The sequence below is a fragment of the Geotrypetes seraphini genome, chromosome 7, assembly GCF_902459505.1.
Source record: "Geotrypetes seraphini chromosome 7, aGeoSer1.1, whole genome shotgun sequence".
Taxonomy (NCBI): Eukaryota; Metazoa; Chordata; class Amphibia; order Gymnophiona; family Dermophiidae; genus Geotrypetes; species Geotrypetes seraphini.
The window spans coordinates 128,528,728-128,550,679 of NC_047090.1; the positions used below are offsets into that span (position 1 = coordinate 128,528,728).

General features: G+C 42.2%; 1 protein-coding gene across 10 annotated transcripts in view; it reads left to right on the forward strand.

The window, feature by feature from the left end:
* Positions 1-231: 231 nt before the first annotated feature.
* C7H14orf28 (chromosome 7 C14orf28 homolog) overlaps positions 232-21,952 on the forward strand; it is a 54,767-nt gene continuing 33,046 nt past the window's right edge. Inside the window, exons 1-3 of one of the 10 annotated variants that reach the window (XM_033953453.1) lie at positions 232-713; positions 8,636-8,806; positions 8,953-9,483. In XM_033953453.1, the coding sequence (XP_033809344.1) occupies positions 8,718-8,806; positions 8,953-9,483 (620 nt within the window). In that variant the 5' untranslated portion in view covers positions 232-713; positions 8,636-8,717. The other 9 variants (XM_033953455.1, XM_033953459.1, XM_033953461.1 and 6 more) reach the window with 9 other exon arrangements.

The following is a 21,952-nucleotide window of genomic DNA, read 5'->3' on the forward strand; positions in this document are numbered from 1 at the left end:
CTTTTCACATTTTCTTTCAGGCTTATATTTAAATGCAGAAAACGGATACCAATGTGTGTTTTCACTTTCGGGTGTGCTTAGACCTGCATTCATTTGCTTTTCACGCAAGATTTGAGAGGCTTGAACAGGCTTCCTTCCACTTCTAAAGTAATAAAGTAAAACCGGCAGATTTTAAGCTGCCCCCCTCCCTCCCCCCAAAACAACAACCCCAAAACTTCTTCGACATCCTGCCAGCTCTGAACTGTTAGGTTTTCTAGTAATGTTTGTATGTTGTTCGATCGCATTTACATCTGTCTGACTACATTTAAATACAGTTTGCACTATCTTTGGCATGGCAGTTGTTTTCTACGCCGCAGCCCTCTTAACATTCTGCCCAGATTAATGCCTGGTTCTGGGCATCAGCCAACAAGTGGGACGAAAAGCAAAGCCGAAGAAGCAGATATTCAACAACCCCAACATAGGAAGCTCTTCTCGGCCCTAGTATTTCTTTCCAAACCCCAGTCCCGCGTCCTGCCTTCAAGCTTATCTTTCGGGTCACCCGTAACCTACACTACCGCTTTCCCTCGGCCCGCATCCCGCCCCCTCGAATACGACTTCCTGTTTCCGGTAGGGCGACGGCGCCCGAGAGAAAGAACTTGCGTCAGAGGTGTTGGGGTCGGCCGGAGGAGACCTGTGAGGGCAGATTAAAGGCGACCAGTACGCTAAGTTGGCAGGTAGGAGGCGGGGAGCTTCAGGATGAGGGAGAGGAGCCGAACTGTGGTGGGGGATTGAGAGGGGGTGAGCGAAAGAGAGGGCTCTCCGGCCCTGTGTCAAGACTTGTAGTGCGAAGGCAGTGAAATCTGTGTGAGTTGGCATTTTGGCAAATGAATTAATTCTCTGAAAATTCACTTCATAAGAATTGGTGTTTCCAATTAATATTTATGCATTATAGCGAAGTATCTACAAAAAAAAAAAAAAAGTCCATACCGCAGATATCTCAGCCATATTCTACCATAATCAAAGTTCACACCATTCTGTATTGGGGTTTATAAGCACATCATCTTGTAGTCTTTAATAAAAAAAAAAATTCCTTTCACTCCCACCACCATAGTATGAAGTACTGTATTACCGTCTATTTGTGCAAACTGAACCTTATGATTCCACCTGAACGGCCGCTACATTTTTTAAATTTAGTTAGTTTGTATTTCTATGGTGAATTTAGGAAACACCTAAAAACATACCTGTTCCTGAAGTATCTAGGTAGCTGATCTGCACAATCTCTCCCATAACAACTGATCTCTTAAACTGTTAGCCACTAATCTCCAACTATGTAAGTGCCACTCAATTTGTAGCAGCTTTCTAATCATTGTAAACCGCATAGAACTTCACGGTCCTGCGGTATATAAACTGTTGCTATTATTATTTCCCGTCCTCCCCAACAAGCTCAGAAGGGTAACAAGGTTCACATACATAATGCATAGATAAATTATGAATTTACATGTGTACAGAAGCATTAGCTATACAGAGTCAAGTTTAGCATACAATTTGGTCATTTTAAGTTAACATACAGTTATTTCCATCTTCAGTTAACAGAGTGGATCTAGTTCAGCATACATTAGAATACATATGGTTAGAAAGGAGTGACTGGATTTATGGGAAGAGGTAAGTTTTATTGCTTTCCTGAAGTTCCAGATCCTTTGAGGATCTAATGTGAGGAGGCAGTTAATTCCAATAGCTTGGTAGGAAGTGGGTGTAGGAACAGCGTCTGGCGTTGGAGGGTGTGAACAGGAGGTATTTGCAGACGTGTTTCCTCCTGGGACCTGAGTGGTCTAGGACATATGAGGGAAGTTTGGTTGATAAGTAGCTGGGTATCATGTTATGTATTGTCTTGTATGTTATTACTAGGGCCTTGAAGATACAACATTTGGTAATGAGTAGCCAGTGGGCTGAAGATAGTGCTTCTGAGACAGAGTCAAGGGCATGGAGTTTTTTAGGATTTTAATTTCCGTGTTTTGTACTTGCTGTAGGTGCTGGAGATTTTTTGCTGTCAATCTGTTGACTAGTGCATTACAGTAGTCTATGTGTGACAGGACAAAAGCATGGAGAAGTAGCTTCTTATTTTCCGGAGCTGTCGAAGATAGTAGAATGAGAAGGAGACTACCTGAGAGATGTGACAAGAGAGTGAAAAGTGGGAGAGGGGAGATATGATAGAGAGGTTTAAATACCTATGTGGCATAAATGCGCATCAGTTGAGTCTTCCATTTGAAAGGAAGCTCTGAAATGAGAGGGCATAGGATGAAGTTAAGAGGTAATAGGCTAAGGAGTAATCTTTTCTCTTTTTTTTTTTTTTTACAGAAAGGGTGGTAAATATGTGGAACAGTCTCCTGGAAGAGGTGATGGAGACAAAGACTATGTCTGAATTCAAGAAGATGTGGGATCTCTTAGAGAGGAAGAGATAATGGTTACGGCAGATGGGCAGACTAGAAGGGCCATTCGGCCTTTATCTGCCATCATGTTTCTATAGTTGGATGTCATCGGCAAAGGAGTGGATCTGAATTTAGTGTTTCTGTGCTATATCTAGGATGGGTTTAAGGTAGAGGTTGAATAAAAGAGAGGATAGTAGGTCTCCCTGTGGCACCCTGTATTTGATTGAGCCCATTAGTATACTTTGGGTTCTGTTACTTAAGAAGGAAGTGACCTTGGATATAAGGGGTAGGTTGGAGACAGGCCTAAAGCTGCTGGGAACATCAGGGTCAAGCGTGGGTTTTTAGAAAATTGGTCTTATGGCTGATTTCCAGTTTAAAGGGACTGAGCCTGACTGTAAGGAGGACTTGATAAGAGGAAGAATTGAGCTTACAAAGGCATCACAGGCAGCAACTAGGAGGCGTGATGGGCAGAGATCCAGGATGGAGTCAGAAGGGTTAATGGAGTTTAGTATCTTGGTTAGATCTTCATATGAGACAGTTTCAAATGATTTAGGGTTTCAGATGAAGATTTGGGTGTTCTAATTGGGTTGTGGCGAGTTGATGTTTGTTGTGTGGTAGCGTCCAGGTGGGAACATATTTTGTCTATTTTTTCAACAAAGAAGTCCGAGAGTGTATCGTTATCGAGGCCTGAGTTTAGGGTTTGTATGTCTTATGATGCTGTGAGTAACATTTTTGTTAGTGAGTATAGGTTTTTTCGATCTGTTGGGGTTTTTTTTAGTAGTTGTTGGGAATAAGAGGCCTTTTTGGCATCAAGTGTGGTTTGTTTGTATTCTTAGTGCAGGTTCCACCATCTGGATTTGTTCGTGCTCAGTCTAGATTTGTACCATTTCCTTTCTGCTCTTCTTAGTTCTCTCTTTTAGGCTCTTATGGTTTCAGTAAACCAGGAAGAGGAGTGTTTGAGGATAGTTTTTGACTTCTTTGACTGAGGCTAAGCCTTCTTAAAGAGCTTTAACTTTGTTGTGCAGGGTCATTGCAGCCTATTCAACAGACTTGGAATTGGGTTTTAGTAATTTGACAAGGTTGGAAAGGCCTGATGAGGGTCTTAGGTCAATTGAGTTGCTGAAGATTTTCATGGCATAATCGTTCCACACCTACATGAGTGGAAATGGGTTTCATGCTTTCAGTTAGCATCGGACTTTGTTGCCATAGAAAGTTTGGTGAGTGTTGGTTTAGAACAAGGGTGTCAAAGTCCCTCCTCGAGGACCACAGTCCAGTCGGGTTTTCAGGATTTCCCCAATGAATATGCATGCATAAGATCTATTTGCATGCACTGCTTTCATTGCATGCTAATAGATCTCATGCATATTCATTGGGGAAATCCTGAAAACCTGACTGGGTTGCGGCCCTCGAGGAGGGACTTTGACACCCCTGGTTTAGAGTGATCACCATACTACTATTAGTTACTTCTACTGTAAAGTGCTAATATGTAATTATATACATAAAAGTCAGTGCCCACTTCTTGTCAAGACAAATGTAACAGATTAAAGAGTCTATGAAAAATTATACAGGCAGTCCCCGAGTTACAGATGCCTGACTTAAGTACAACTCATACTTAAGAACACAGTTGCAGCTTCATTTTATTTCACTGAGCAGCATTTCCAGTGGCATAGACTCTTACACTTCTCCTGTAGCAAATTCAGGAATGATATATGGCCATATTAAGAACAGTGTGTGGTTGTACATGCTGTACCTTAGAGGGACACTGGTAGAGACAATTGGCCCTGTTGTCAGCTTGGAGCAGAGATAAGGAGCAAGAATTTTAAAATCTTTCAAGTTCAAGTTTATTAGGTTTTTATATACCGCCTATCAAGGTTATCTAAGCAGTTTAACAATCAGGTACTCAAGCATTTTCCCTATCTGTCCCGGTGGGCTCACAATCTATCTAACGTACTTGGGGCTATGGAGGACTAAGTGACTTGCCCAGGGTCACAAGGAGCAGCGCGGGGTTTGAACCCACAACCCCAGAGTGCTGAGGCTGTAGATCCAACCACTGCGCCACACACTCCTCTAAAATCTTCAATTTCTGAGTTACATACAAATCTGACTTAAGAACAGCTTTAAAAACGTAACTCATTCTTAACTCCAGGACTGCCTGTATATAAAAAAAACTGTTTTAAGTATAAAGTTTAAAAAGCAGGCAGCCTCCAAAGAGTGAGTTGTATATGGTTAGAGAGGAAACATTATTCAGATATATGGCACAGCAAGGTGGAAAAGACAGGATTTGGTGATGAGGAGCACAGATAAGGTGAATTGCTTGATCAACAGAGTTCATGAGGAAGGGTGTAGATAAAAATATAAGTTGTGATGGACAACCACAGTTCTCAAGGTCCAGAATCTAGTTGGGTTTTCAAGATTTCTACACTTAATATGTATGAGATCTATTTACATACAGTTGAAGCAGTACATGCAAACAATACTGTACATAGTCAGTGTGGAAATCTTGAAAACCCAACTAGATTGTGGCTCTTGAGAACCATTGTTGCCCAGCCCTGAGATAAAAAACAAAGATGCAGAATGAATGCATTCATAGAAAAGTAAGAAAAGCTTGGATTTTCATGTTTATTAGGATTTTATATACTGCCTATCAAGGTTATCTAAGCGGTTTTTACAATCAGGTACTCAAGCATTTTTCCCTCTCTGTCCCAGTGGGCTCACAATCTATCTAATGTGCCTAAGTATAAGCAGAATCAGTTTAGTGACCTGAGAGATTACATGATTTTAGCAGAGTTGAAGAAAGATGAGCTGTACAGCTGAACTTTAAATAGACTACAGTACTGAAGAAAGATGCTGTAGTCATATTGGGATTCTGGGTGCTCTGATTTCTGACACGTGGTTTGAACCAGCATTTCCTTTCACTGCTATTTACTGGCTCCTTGACTGGCTATTTCCAGGTTTTTGTTATATGAATCATCAGGTACAACTTCTAGGTTTATCACTCTCAAGGTTGGTCACTGTTGGAAACAGGATACTAGGCTTGATGGACCTTCTGTCTGTCTCAGTATGGCAATTCTTATGTCTCTTGCCTGTAGTATATTGGAGTGGTTCTCAATCCCTGGTCCTAAGGACTTACCTAGCCAGTGAAGTTTTCAGGATACCCACAATGAATGTATATGATACATTTGCATGCACCACCTCCATTGTGTTCAAATTATATCTCATTCATGTTCATTGTAGATATCCCAAAAACCTGAGTGGCTAGATGTATACCAAAGACTGGGTTCAGATTCCCTGATATACAGTGATCTAACACTGACAAACGAGATATCTGTTTTTAAAGTTGCTGAAAATTCATCCAGCTAAGCTATTTCCAGCATAAATATCTTGAAATCAAGCCCATAGCAATTAAAACTAAAACAAAGAAGCTATTTATGGAAAAAAAGAATTGCAGAGATGGTTTGGAAACATTCAATGACAAGCTTCATGTGAGATCTCACAGTATGTCAGAGCAGCCATAAGGATGGGCCTTTTTTTCTGTGCTGTTCATATGGCTTTTTTATGTACAGCAGCTGCCAATAGATTCCAGGTAAATCCTATGGCTTGGCACAGATTGGGAAAAAATAACATGGGCAGAGCTAGAAAAAGCCTGGATTCTTTTCCTCACCTCTCTCTCTCTGATTCTTTAAGGTGTGACTCTTTCCAGCAGCAGGGGTTGGGGCAGAGCCTCTACACTAGAGATTCAAGGACCTTCAGTTCCTGGTGGAGGAATAGCCATCAGTATAGCTTCCTGTGCAAACAGCATACAATTCCTTACGGATGGGTTGTGAACCCCAGCTCGCGAGTTGGATTGTAGAAGGCATCAATCATTTTTCTCAGCTCCACCTCCTTGTCTCTCTGGGCAGTGCCTTCTCTCTTCAGTCTAAACTAAGCGAGTTGAGAAGTTGTCTTTTCCTCTACTCTATACTAGATTTGTTATTTTCAGGTATTAATCTGATCCTTTTCAAGGCTTCCTTATTCTAAAAGGATTCCAGTAGTCTTGGGTAGAGAATGACACGGGGAAAAAAATCTGTCCCCGTCACTGCACCGTCCCCGGCCCACCGTCCCCTTCACCGCCCCATCACCGTCACTGCCATCCCATTCACCCCCCATCCCTGTCCCTGCAGCATCCATACAAGCCTCAGTACTGCAATATTTAGCTTATTCCTTCCTTATAAATCAAAGTTCTGGCTGCTGAACTGGAGAAAGAGATGTTCAGCTGGCAAGGCTTTGTTTATTCATTTGTATCAACACAACTAATATACTACTTTATCCTAAAGCAAAAAGAAAAAGAAAATATAATTTTTTTTCTACTTTTGTTGTCTGGTTTCTGCTTTCATCTGGTTTCATCTTCTCATTCAATTCCTTCCATCCACTGTCTGTCTTCTCTCTGCGCCTTCCATTTGCTCTGTTACTGTGCCTCGTCCTTCACCCCCCCCCCCCCCAAATTGGTCTGGTACCCATCTTCTTCCCTTCGCTCCCACATAGTCTGGCATCTCTGTCTTCTTCCCTTCCAGCGTCTTCTCCCCACTCCCTCTTGCCCATTCCCTTCAGCGTCTTCTCCCCACTCTCTGTTCCCCATTTCCCTTCTCCCGCTGGCCGTGCATCTCCATCCCTCCCTCCCTTCTCTTGTGCCGAAACTGTACCTTCTCTCCATCCCCCCACCCCCAGCACCCTTCACGGTCCAGCAGCTCCTTCCCGCCGGCCAGCCGTGCATCTCCCTCCCTCTCTTCCCCTTACCTTCTCTTTGTGGTGAAACTGGCGATTTCTATAAGGACATGCACTGTATTAAAGCCGGAGCTTTTAAGTCGCGTCACGTTGCCTTGCCTGCTTGAAAAGTCTCCTCCGATGCAACCGGAAACAGCATCTCAATGAGATTACGGTCAGGGTTTTGACTTGGCTTCTCAAGGACTCACTATTTCTTAGTTTTTAGCCAGCCTTTGGTGGATTTACTGGTATGTTTTGGGTGATTGTCATGTTACAGGATCCAGTTCCGCTTCAGTTTTAATTTTCTTACAGATGGTCTCACATGTTACTCAAGCACCCTCTGATACACAGTAGAATTCATGGTGGATTCTTTGATGATGAGCTGGCCAGGTCAAGCTGCAACAAAGCATCCCCAAACCATGACACTTCCACCTCCATGCTTCACAGTTGGTATAAGGTTCTTTTCTTGGCATGCTGAATTTGGTGTACGCTAAACATACCCTCTTTTCTGGTGTCCAAATAATTCAATTTTAGACTCATCTGTCCATAGAACACTATTCCAGAAGTCCTGGTGTTTGTCTACATTCTCTTTGGCAAACTTCAGTCTGGCCTTGATGTTTCTCTTAGAGAGCAAAGGTTTCCTCCTTGCACACATCCCATGCACGTTAAATTTGTGCAGGCTCTTTCTGATTGTAGACGCATGCACTTTCACATCAATAGTAGCAAGAGCCTGCTGTAGATCCCGTGATGACATTTTAGGGTTTTTGGAGAGTTCTTTTAGCATCTTGTAGTCTGCTCTAGGGGTCAACTTGCTTGGATGGTCAGACCTGGGCATGTTGGCAGTTGTTTGGAAAGTCCTCCACTTGTACACTATTTTCCAGACCTTGGAATGGCTAATGTCAAATTCTTTTGAGATCTTTTTAAATCCCTTACTAGACTTATAAACTGCTACAATCTTCTTTCTGAATGCCTCAGACAGCTCTTTTGATCTCACCATGGTGTATACTCTCACCGCAGCAGTCATGAGCACACCAAACTAAATGTTTGAGGTTTAAGTAATAATAATAATAATAATTTTATTTCTTATATACCACCAAAGCCATAGTAGTTCGAGGCGATTTACAACGAAGAAGGGCTGGACAATCAGCGAAAATGGTACAATGTTACAATCAGATAAAAGTAGGGCAAACCTCCTTCAAAATGCTGAGTAACAATGTTCTAATGTGCACCTGATGTGATACATTTGTGTGATTTGAGCCACTTTAAGTGGGAAGATATGTGTGTGTGGGGGGTCCTAATTTATTCCTCAGTAAGAATACACATGTTTGTGGATATATTTTGTTTCATGAATAAATCAAGGAAAAATTTAGTTGTTTACCTGCAATTACATCACTTTCTTTTCCAGAGATTAAAAAAGATTTTGGCATCAATATGTGAACATTTCTTAAGAAAAAACTGAATATTTCATGGGGTGTCATTTCATATTCTAGGGGTTATCGCTTGCTTTAGTATGGACTGACGAGAGAGGGCACTGTCCAAAAAGACAAGGTGGCGGAGCTGAGAAAATGATTGATGCCTTCTGCAATCCAACTTGTAAGTTTGGGTTCACAACCCATTTGTAAGGAACTGTATGCTATTCTATGGGAAAGAGGATTATCAAGGTAAGAACCTAATCCCTCGTTTCTATTAAAAGATGTTCTGGGCAAGACTTAGTTGCATAGGAACAGAACTAAATTTTATAAGTTTTGTTTTCATTAATTTATTGTGCTTATAACTATGCATGCAATTCACTATTTGTTTTTGAAAGTTACAGGATGAAGACATTGTTTGAAGAGATCAAAATATCGGTTAAGAATAACTATGACCAGGACCGCTCATTTTGGCGGCCTGTGCTACCCTGGGGAGGGGTTTTTACCATCAAAGCTGGCCGTAAAGCAGTATCTTGCACACCCCTTTATGTAGAGATAATGCTGAAAAATACCTGTACAATTGATGGCTTTTTAATGTTGCTATATGTTGTTCTTCGAGAAAATGACAGCTTTCCCAGGGAGGTTTCCCATTACTTAGGGAAAGATTTTGTAGAATGCTTTCTTCATTTAATGGATTCATACAGTTTTACATTGGTCAAGTTGCTATGGATCTGGGACAAGATGAAAAAACAACAGTACAAATCTGAAGTTCACAAAACAATGTTAGTGATTGACTTATCTGGAAATGAGCATGATAACTTTACAAAGAACCTAGAGAATCTTATGTGTACCATTCAAGAAAGTTACTGTTCAAACTGGAGATGTCCAACTCGCCTGCTGGAAGAACAGCAAAATACTATCAATATAAAGTAAGTTCACACACATTCAATTTTTAGTACTATTAAATATGAATTGTACATAATATTTTATTGGACAAAACATCAATTTTGTTTTTTAAAGATCAAAATGATTTTGTATCATAAAATGTATGTAAAAAATCTTATATACGTACATTGTCCTAGGACAAGCAGGCAGCATATTCTCAGATGTAATGATGTCATCCATGGAGCCAGGTACGGACAGTGTAAAAGTGTGCTGTCAATTAAAAAATTTTTTAAGTATCGAGACTGCCCATACTACGCATGCACCTGTGCCTTCCCACTTAATGTCGACTCGCGGGACCATCAGTTTTCACTTTTCCACAGAGCTGAGAAGCTGTGTTCTTTGGATTTAGTCCAAAGTGCGTCAAACTCAAGTTATTTGTATCTTCCCATGTTTATTTTCTTCAGTATTTCATTCCATTCCTCATTCTATTCTGCCTTTTTCAAAGAATTCTATTTATTTTTTCAATTTTCATTTTTGGGCCATCAGCCCCAAGCAAGCTTGTTTTCAGGCCAGGTGCATCAAATTGTTTTCTGTAACCAATCTTCTTGACATCCAGGGATCATTGAGTCCTTCGGTTTTGCTTCAGCACAGTTTCCCTCCATGTCAAAGCCATCCAGTGGTTTTAAGCGGTGCACTTGGTGCAGCAGGACCATATCAATCGCTGATCCACATAATTGATGTCTTCAGTGTTTTAGTCCTGCTCATCATCCACTTTCGTGTAAACACTGCCCTACAAAATAAGATCACTGAAGGCTAGACAGTTCCAATTTACAAACTTTTTCCATCGACTTTGGGAACATCGACAGCACCAAGAATGTCTGCAACCTCCAAAGCTGATATGCATAAAACACTTCCAGTATTTAAGACGGTAGCGACTTTGAAACCTCGTTCAGTGTCAGCATCCTTGCCACTTTGGGTCATCAGTCAAAAATGCTATGAAGCACAGCATGCTTCTCCATCTAAGCATGCATCAGCATCCTTGTGTCAACACCATTGACACACCAAGATACACTCTCCTTCTTTACAGGCTCTGTCTCTTCAAAGGCGTGCCTCATCATTGAGGTCACCAATGCCTAGACAACTGGTTAATCAAGGCTTCATCATCACAAGCAGCTCAGCATTCCATAAACTCAATAATTCATCTCGAGCTTCTAGGGTTTGCCATCGACTACCAAAAGTCACATCACATCAACAGCTAACTCAAACCATAGGAGCACTCTTGAATACAATTCAGGGTTGGACTTTTCTACCCGAGCAGAGTGTCATCAATTTCATTTGCCCATATCAAACAGTCTCTAATGTCAAGTGCCTTTTGGGTCATATGGCATCGACTGTTCACATAACCCCATTCACACATCTTCACTTCAGAATCCCACAGTGGACCTTATCTACCCAATGGTCCTAAGTCAAGCCATAGGATCTCTATTTGCTCCAGTACAAGTTACCCCTGATCTATGGTACTTTCTCCAATCTTCTGCACAATCTTACTTGGGGTTTCCCTTTCCAGTCCCTTCCCCCACCAAAAACGTTTAACCACAGATTTTTTGATGCTGGACTGTGGAGCTCATCTAGACAATCTCCATATTCGGGGAGTGTGGTCTCACCACAAACAGACCCTTCATATTGATCTTCTAGAGCTACAAGTGATAGGAAACACTCATAACATTTCAGGACTGCCTTCTTCAACAGGTAGTACTCATCCTTACGAACAACCTGGTTGCCATGTTCTATTTGAATGAACAAGAAGGCATGGGATCTTATCCCCTTTGTATGGAGGCATTTGAAATGTCAAGTTGGGTCACTGCTCATGGGATACTTCTCAGGGCGCTTTATTTAGCAGGGAAAAAGAATGTGCTGGCAGACAAATTGAACAGACTTCTTCAGCCTCACAAATGGTCTCTCAGTATAACCATCTTCTATCCAATTTTCTCTCGATGGGAAATGTCAGAAATGGATCTCTTCACTTCCCCTGAGAACAGCAAATGTCCATAATTCTGTTTCAGTCACATTGCATCAAGACGACTTTCTTCTTCATTGTGGGAACAAGTTCTCAATGCATTTCCATTGCACCCTCTACTCAAACTTTGCAAAGATTTGGGCACCATGATCCTCATAACACCCTTCTGGCCAACCCAGGTTTGGTTTCCACTCCTACTACAACCATTTCAAGGTTCCTTGCTTCATCCCAACCCCCACTCATGAGCACTAACAGCATGGTTTCTTTCACCAAACATCTAAATGCTTTCTGCCTTTAGGCTGCAGTATCTTATGTCATTGAAGCATCTAGGAAACCTACTTAGTAATAATAATAATAACTTTATTCTTATATACCGCCAACAATCTTGCGACTTCTAGGCGGTTTACAATAAAAGAAACTGTAAATACAATCAAGTGAAGCTTTACGAACAGCTAATTAAAGAGTATAGCAGTGTATATTTCGTACAACGAATTAGAGAATATAGCAGTGTACATCTGATGACATTAATGATGTTAATGTCAGTTTGTGTGTTGCAAGGCCAGGAAGTGCCAAGTTGTTTACATAGAAGTAGAAATATTCTGTAAGTTCATAGAGTGTTCATATTTAGCGAATAGGGGTTGGGGTTAACAGTTTGCACGTTCAGGTATGTGGTGATGTTACGAGGGGGGTTGATGTTCTGGTTCGTTACCTAGGTATTTCAGGAATAGGTAAGTTTTTAGGTGTTTCCTGAATTCTTCATAGTTGTTTGTGTGCATAATTAATTTTTCTAGGTCTTTACCCCATTTGGCTGCTTGATATGATAACAGTTGTTGATGATGTCTCTTATATTTGCACCCTCTAGCCGGTGGGGAGACAAATTTCATGTGTGTTTTTCTTTCATGTCTGTTGGTTGGGAATGAGAAGAGGTCTGTAATGTATTTTGGGGCTAGACCATTTAATACTTTGAAGCAGAGACATCCTAGCTTGAACTTCGTGCGCGCCTCCATCGGCAGCCAGTGTAGGAGTCGGTAGGAAGGGGTTATGTGATCGGACTTCTTCAGCCCGAAAATCATCCTGACTGCTGCATTTTGTATCAGTTGTAGTCTTTGCATTTGCTTCTGGGGGATTGTCAGATGGGTGATGTTACAATAGTCCAGGTGGTTTAGTATTAGGGATTGTACTAGCATTCTGAAAGCGGAAGTGTGGAAGTACGCCTTAATGGACTTAAGTTTCCAGAGAGTGAAAAAACCCTCTTTTGATTAAGGAGTCTATGTGGTCTTTCATGGTTAGTCCTTGGTCTAGTATTACTCCTAGAATCTTCATCGTTGGTTGAATGGGGTAGTTTAGATTGTTAATGTGTAATGGTATTGTCGTATTCTGTGCGTGTGGCGAGGCTATGAAGAATTTAGTTTTTTCTGAATTGAGCTTCAGTTTGAAATCTGTGGTCCATTGATCCATCGTGTTTAGCGCTTCAGTTGCTGTGGGGGTGATTTCAGAGGGGGATGTTGTAAACGGGATTATGATTGTGAAGTCGTCTGCATAACTGAATACTTTTATGCCTCGCTGGGTTAGCTCACCCATCTCTGAACTCACTATTGAAGGACACAGACGCTACAGAACAAAAGGGAAAAAAATAAAATAAAAACGCCTCCTCCTCCCCTAACATCCCCACACCTCCCAACCTGCACATCACACCAGTTACCAAACAGCAGAACCTCCTGCACCCTACACAAACATCACCATGCCTCCCAACTTTTCAACAAACGTACTCCTACATCTACTACTCTTCCTACTCCTAACCAACAGAAAAACAGAAGGTTATCACACATCCTCTATCCCAACCTTAACAGAATCCCAAAGGTTCCCACTACCTACCAGAAAACTTCATTCACCCAGAAACCTGATAGATTGCTCCTCACTCAACCACATCAGCATACCAACCAGCTGGGGAAAAAGACCACCTCCAAAACCAAAGCCAGAAAACCGCAACCATCATCCACAAACCAAAGAAAATCTCCTCCACCCAAACCGCTCACCCACTCCCCAAACTCTCAACATCTCATTATCCTGCGCATACATGAACATCAGATCAATAAGCACAAAAGCAGACCTCATTAAGGACTGGATAGTTAAAAAGCAACTAAGCTGCTTATTCCTATCCGAAACCTGGCTAACCTCGGAATCCGATCCCACCATCACAGAACTATGCCCTATAGGTTACAAAATAGAACTGATCTGCAGGAAAAAAAAACGTGGTGGAGGTCTAGCCATCATACTCAAAAACAACATCAATATAAAGACCCTAGACAAACACACCACCCCTCACCTAGATCTCCTAGCCTGTCAACTATCCGATGATTCTCTCACAGGAACACTAACATGCATCCTCTGTTACTCAACACCAGGAAAATGGAATGACAACAAACAAGATATCGAAGAATTTATTTACCAGAACTCCCTAACCTCACCTCATAATCTAATCCTAGGAGATATAAACCTCCATCTTGAAGATCACACCTCTAAACAAGTAATAAATTTACTCTCATACCTCAAAGCACTGAACTACCAGATCCTCGACCCCCAACCCACACACGAAAAAGGCCACCAACTAGATGTCGCTGCTTACATGACCCAACACCCCCACAAACCCGAAATCCATATCTCAAATGGGGCCTGGCACCCCTCACTCTGGTCAGACCACTATGAATACACCTTTAACATCAACTGGCCTCAAAGCATCAACAAACAACCGCCAAAAAAAACCTCCTTCAAAACACGCCAAAAAATTGAACCCCCCACATTCTGGGACAAAGCAGACCACTCCATCACCAACACAGCCCCCAACGAATTCATATCCCAATGGCGAACCATAAGCGAAACCATCCTGAATGAACTAGCCCCAGAAAAATTAAAATTTAAAATATGTAGACCTTCTGATAAATGGTTCGACTCCGAACTCCTCCAATCAAAAAAGCTCTGCAGACAACTAGAGAGAGACTGGAAAAAAAATAAGAGCTTAAAACACACTAAAACTGCATGGAGAAATCAAATTAACCAATATAAAACCAAACTCAAGGAAAAACGGAAAGCCTACTACTCCAAAATGATAGGCACAAAAATCCCAGACACAAAAAAGCTATTCAACCTAGTAAAGAACCTCACTGATACTAAACCTTATCTTGCCACTCAAGGTACCCACCCACCGACAGCCATCCACCTAGCAGACTACTTCAAAAACAAAATCACTAATATCAGAACCGCATTCATCGATACACCCACCCATCTCGAAAAGATAACAACAAACCCAATAACAGGCGAAGCCATCGTAGCAGACAGAAGCTGGTCCAACTTCCCAATCCTACTTTGGTCGGATATGAACCGACTCTACAACAAATACAGCCATGCCTCCAGCGAACTAAATAATTGCCCCACCTACCTGTTATCAAACGCCTCCACCACATTCAAAACCAACTTTATGTTATGGATTCAAACCACACTAACAGAAGGCCAATTCCCACAGGACTTAGGAGAGATCTTAATCACCCCAATCATGAAAGATCACAAAGGCCCAATAGATAGCCCCTCCAACTACAGACCTATCGCTTCAATTCCAATATACGTCAAAATAATAGAAGGCCTAGTCACACAATACCTCACAATCTACCTGGAAAAACATAACCTACTCCACCCCTCACAATCAGGATTTCGAACCAACCATAGTACAGAAACACTACTTGTCTCTCTTCTAGATACAGCCCGGCAACACATCAGTAAAGGAAAAAAGATGATACTAATACAACTTGACCTCTCTGCTGCATTTGACCTAGTTGACCACACCATATTACTACAGATACTCGACGCCATAGGGATCTCTGGCAAAGTTTACAACTGGTTTCAAGGGTTCCTCAAATCAAGAACCTATAGGGTAAAATACAATGATATCAAATCAGAGCCATGGGCAAATCCCTGCGGAGTTCCACAAGGATCACCTCTCTCACCTACACTCTTCAACCTCTTTATCTCCTCCCTAGGAGCCACCTTAGATAACCTAAATGTCACATCCTTTAGCTACGCAGACGACATCACCATACTCCTCCCCTTCGACCCTTCAGAGCCCACCACCACCGCAAAGCTGGAAACAACCCTAGATACAGTAGAAAAATGGATGATGGATCATAAACTAAAACTAAACTCAGAAAAAACAAAATTCCTCCTGCTCGAAAAAGCCAAATCTCCTACCATCACAGAACTGATAATCAAAAATACCAAATACCCAATACAACCCGAACTAAAACTACTAGGAGTCACCATAGACAGATGTTGCACAATGCAGTCCCAAATCAACAAGACGACCCAGAAAGCTTTCCTAACCATGAGAAACCTACGCAAAATCAGAAAATTCTTCAACCAAACACAATTCAGACTAGTCGTACAATCCCTAGTCTTAGGTCTGCTGGACTATTGCAACTCCCTATATCTTCCTTGTTCAGCCATTATGATAAAGCAACTCCAGACCATACAAAACACCGCCCTCAGACTGATCTACTCACTTAGAAAATATGATCACATAACAACCGCCTTCTTAGACTCCCACTGGCTACCCATACAAGCACGAATTCAATTCAAATTCCTCTGCCTATTATACAAAGCAATACAAGGCTCTTCCCCATCCTACCTAAACAACCGCTTAAACCAGATCTCCACCACAAGACAAAGAAGAACCCCAAATCCTTTTGCCTTCCCTCCACTCAAAGGCACACAACGCAAGAAAATGTTTGACAACCTTCTGGCAACACAAGCAGCAAAGCTCAACCATTCCATCTCCAACCTGCTGACAACATCGGACGACTTCAAAACATTCCGTAAAGAAATCAAAACCCTGCTTTTTAAAAAATTCATCCAAAAACCTTAAACCACTTCACCTACCTCCAGCTAAGTTCACCTACCTCCAGAAAATTCACCTACCTCGACTGAACTCATCTACCACCAGACAATCCTCCCCCAAGTATCACACCTAATCACCCTTCAAGTAAACAGACCATAAAAAGATTGTAATCTTGCCTACTCTAACTGTGTTCCATTTGCTAATATCACACTGCTAGGCACTGTCAGTTTTCTATCCAACCCATAAGATCCCCAAGAAAAAAAAAAAAAAAAAATTTGTATCCTCACTGGAAAATGTCCAGTAAAATCCTCTGTAATGTGATCATCTCTGGAAATGTCCAGTCAAATCTTTTGTAATCCGCCTTGAACTGCAAGGTATAGGCGGAATAGAAATCCGTAATGTAATGTAATGTAATGTAATGTAATATAGACGTTGAAGAGTAGTGGGGATAGTGGGGACCTCTGTGGAACGCCTGATGGGTTTCTCCATGTTTTAGAGAGGTTGTAATTGAAGCGAACTTGATAGGTGCGGGTCGTAAGGAAACCTCGGAACCAGTCCAGCACTTCGCCTCCTATGCCGATTGAATCTAGACATTGTAGTAGTTTTTTGTGATCTACCAAGTCAAAGGCTGAGCTCATGTCGAATTGCATCACTAAGGCTTTGTGGCCCTTACTAAATAAGTTACGTAGGTAATCTAAGATTGCTGCTATCACCGTCTCAGTACTGAACAGTGGTCTGAAGCCTGACTGGGTTTCATGTAGCAGTGAGAACCGATCTAGGTAGTCCATCAGTTGGGTTTGTACCAAGCCTTCCATTATTTTTACGAAAAATGGGATAGATGCTACTGGTCTATAGTTGGTTGCTGATGTTAGGGGTAGTTTATGATTTTTTGGGATTGGGGTGATTATAATGTGACCGTTTTTTGATAGGAATTTTCCATTTTTGAAATTGTTGGACATATGAGTCCATAGTGTTATCTTAAAGTCTAAAGGGGCTTCTTTCATTATGTTGGGTGGACAGGGATCTAGGATACAGTTTGATGTGGTATATTTGTTGTAGAGTTTTATGAAGTTATTCCATTCTAGGTCCTGAAAGGAGTTCCAATACATGTCCACTGGTGTTTCGTTTTCGTGTATGTTGGCTATTTGCTGTTCATCTGTGTTATTTGTTGGGCAGTTGTTCCTTAGGTTCACAATTTTTGAGTTAAAGTGTTGTGCTAGATCGTCTGCTGATGGAAGTTTTATGTCGTGCGTTGATTGACTGTGGCGTGTGGTGTCAAATAGATTTTTTACTAGATTGAACAGTTCATGAGTGTTAATTCCTTTTGCACTTGTGTTGGATGTGTATATTTTGGATGAGTAGAATTTTTTCCTTTTTTCTTTTATCAGTTGTTTATATTCCTTTATGTTTGATCTCCAGTTATTCCTGTCGGATATTTCACCTGATTTGTTCCAGATCCTTTCTAGTCGTCATGTTGATTGTTTCATTTTTTGTAGTTCGGAGTCGAACCAGTTGTTATATTTATTTGAGCGGTTTGTTCTGTTTTGTTTGGGAGCTATTTTGTCTAAGATAGTTGTGCTTGTTTTTGACCATTGTTCCCAGAATTCACCTTCTTCATTCATCTCCTCGCGCGCTTCGTAGTGGGCCCAGTATTCCTCTGGGTTAATGTGGCCCCTTGTGAGATGTTCTTTTTTTATCCTTGGGTGAGTTTTTACTTTAGTTTGGTTCCAGTTTAGATTAAAGTAATAGGTGTAGTGGTCGGACCAGATGTCGTGGTTCCAAATGCCGTTTGATATGGAAATAGTGGGATTTAGGGTTTCTTTTGTGGACATAGCTACTAGATCTAGCTGGTGGCCTTTTTCATGGGTTTGTGTGGATGAAGGAAGATTGAAGTTGAGTGAGGATAGGAAGTTTTTAAAATCTTTTGTGTCGGGATTTTTCTTGTTTTCTAAATGTAGGTTTGCGTCTCCTGCTATAATATTGTAAGACGGAGTAATTGAGTTGTGTAGGATGAATTCGTAGAAGTCTTCTCTGGCCTTTGACCAGCATTTTGGCGGTATATAAAATAGAATACAGGAGAGGTACTCTTCTAGGTCCTTATTGCTAATCTTGCATGCTAGTGTTTCTAGTTGGTTGGTTATCTTGGAGTCAACTAATTCTAGTTCGAGTTCTTCCTTGAGGATGACTGCTAGTACTCCCCCTCTGCGGTCTTCACGGTTTAACATGTGAATTTTGTATTTATCTGGTATTAGGTCATTTAGTATTGGATCCTCTCCTGATAGTAACCATGTTTCCGTTAGAAAGAGGCAGGCTATCTTTTTGTGGACGATCCAGTCTTTGATTAAGAAAGCTTTGTTCCTTACTGATCTGGTGTTAAGGTAGGCGCAGGGAATGGAGGTAGTTGTGTTGAGTGTGGTGGGTGTATTGATTTTGATGAGTTTTATCTCCCTTGGTCTTTTTTTTGAGGGTACGGTGAGGTCTGTTATTACTTGTGATCGTTTTAATATGATTTACTCTTTCTTCCTGTTGGTTAATTAGGAGCCTAATTGGTGTATCAGGTTCATGGGCAGAGTGTAGCTTTGGATAGAGTGATATAGCTTTTTTCACATTGTTGCATAGTAAATATATCAGTAGGATTGGTAAGAGCTTCATGATTGCTGATTTGGAATCCTTCTAGTATTGACTTATGTTGGTTTTCTGTCTATGCAGGCTTTCTGTCTTTATCAGTAAATGCTCTTGTAAAGGATTGCAAATAAATTATTATAGGATTGTGGAGGATTTGAATGGGGTAATAGTCGATGATTGGTGGGGGGAGGAGCGGGGGTTCCGCGCTCCTTACCTTGTTGGAGGTCAGCGGATGATCCGGTGGAGCGGTCTTTAGGGCGAAAGTGCTCCCCTCAGGTGCTCCACTAAGGCGCTCACAAAGGCGCAGGCGCCTTTGTCGTGCGCCTTTGTCGGCGCGCCGAACGGCGGTGCGCCGTTGGCGCTGGATTAATTTGAAAATGGTGTCCTCCTGCGGGATCGGGGGGGTGGAGCAGGGCTCCCACGCCGGCCCGGTCGAGCTGGGTAATGCGGTGCTGTGCGCTGGATTAATTTGAAAATGGTGTCCTCCTGCGGGATCGGGGGGGCGGAGCAGGGCTCCCACGCCGGCCCGGTCGAGCTGGGTAATGCGGTGCTGTGCGCTGGATTAATTTGAAAATGGTGTCCTCCTGCGGGATCGGGGGGGCGGAGCAGGGCTCCCATGCCGGCCCGGTCGAGCTGGGTAATGCGGTGCTGTGCGCTGGATTAATTTGAAAATGGTGTCCTCCTGCGGGATCGGGGGGGCGGAGCAGGGCTCCCACGCCGGCCCGGTCGAGCTGGGTAATGCGGTGCTGTGCGCTGGATTAATTTGAAAATGGTGTCCTCCTGCGGGATCGGGGGGGCGGAGCAGGGCTCCCACGTCGGCCCGGTCGAGCTGGGTAATGCGGTGCTGTGCGCTGGATTAATTTGAAAATGGTGTCCTCCTGCGGGATCGGGGGGGCGGAGCAGGGCTCCCACGCCGGCCCGGTCGAGCTGGGTAACTTAGCACGGTTATTGCTTAAAGTTGACACAATTTTCTTCCTGTTGTGCATTGCATTCTTTGGAGCCAGTCACATGTCCACTTCCATTCATCCTAGACACCTTCTCTACCTCTCTGATTCTGATCTAAAAATCAATTCATTTAGAGTTCATCTAGGTGCTGTCGGTGCATTTCACTTCCACCTGGACAAGAAGCCACTTTCTGTACATCCCTCAGTAGCCTGTTTCATAACAGGTGGTTTTGTGTGAAATAGGCCTATCAACCCTCCACCTGTTGCTTGGGATCCTAATGTAGCTCTGTCTGTTTTTATGAAATCTCCCTTTGAGCCGCTTATATCTTGCTCTCTCAAATTCCTCACTTGGAAAGTCGTTTTCTTAATAGCCCTCACCAGGGCTTAATTTGTGGGAGAACAGCTTGGAATTAAGTTCTGTCACTTAAAGTATTTTCAGACCCCAGTGCTGCAGGGGTATTCTAGTTCTTTCTTTCCAAGCAGCCTGCAAGGAAGAGGAAGGGAGGTGGTGAGCCTGGAGCACAACAGAAAACAGTCGCTACTCCCTATTGCCACTCTCTTCTCCTATTGCTCCTGGCCCACCCAAACCTCTCCCAGCTGTACTGTTCCACTTCCTACACATCTACATATTAAGCCCTGGCTCTCACTTCTGCATGCCATGTGAGTGAACTTTAAGCCCTTTTCTCGGATCCTTCCTATACAAGATTCTGTCATGACGAGTTGTCCTTTGAGCGCATCCCAAATTCCTCCCTAAAGTAGTCTCAGAATTCTACTTCAACCAAATCAGTTTTGCTGTTTTCTTTCCAAAGCCACATTCCCATCCTGGAGAAGCACTGCTTCATACCTTGGACTGCAAGCATGCTCTGACACACCACCTGGACCTCATAAAGGATCCTCCTAACTCTTTGTAGCCTTTGACCGTTATAGTCTAGGACAGGGGTGGGCAACTCCGGTCCTCGAGGGCCGGAATCCAGTTAGGATTTTCCCAATGAATATGCATGAGATCTATTTGCATGCACTGCTTTCAGTGCATATTCATTTGGGGAAATCCTGAAAACTCAACTGGATTCCGGCCTTCGAGGACCGGAGTTGCTGTTTCCAAAATAATAATAATAATAATTTATTTTCTTATATACCGCCCAACCAGAAGTTCCGGGCGGTTCACAGCAAGAGAACCGAGACATATCAGTGAAGACACAAAATACAGTAGAATTCAGTGGAATACAATACAATACAATGCAATATAATATAATGTAAAATCATCGCATAAATTTACCAAACAAATAGGTTTTCATCAATTTTCTGAACTCATAGTAAGATTGTGATTGGGCAATTAGAGAACACATCCAAGAGTTCATTTTCCCCGCTTGGAAAGCCAGAGTTTTGTCTAGAAAACTTTTAAAACAGCCTTTCAGAGGGGGATATATAAACATGCCCGAGTTTCTTCTGTTCTTATTTGATATGAATAATTTTAGTTGGGTGGATAAGTATGATAGTAGTAGCCCAAAAAGTGCTTTATAACAAATGCAGTCAAACTTAAAAATAACTCTAGTTTCGAAAGGGAGCCAATGAAGTTGCACATAAAAAGGGCTTACATGGTCAAACTTCTTTAATCCAAAGTGGGGTGCCGCAGGGCTCAGTGCTTGGACCCGTACTCTTCAACATCTTTATAAACGATCTGGACATTGATATGACGAGTGAGGTGATTAAATTTGTGGATGATACAAAGTTATTCAGAGTAGTAAAGTCACAGGTGGATTACGAAGATCTACAACGTGACATAATCAAGCTCGAGAAATGGGCATCGACATGGCAAATGAGGTTCAACGCGGATAAGTGTGAAGTGATGCATGTCAGTAACAAAAATCTCATGCATGAATACAGGATGTCTGGGGCAGTACTTGGAGAGACCTCCCAGGAAAGAGACTTGGGAGTTCTGATCGACAAGTCGATGAATCTGTCCGCCCAATGCGCGTCTGCGGTGAAAAGGACGAACAGAATGCTAGGAATGATTAAAAAGGGGATCACGAACAGATCGCCAT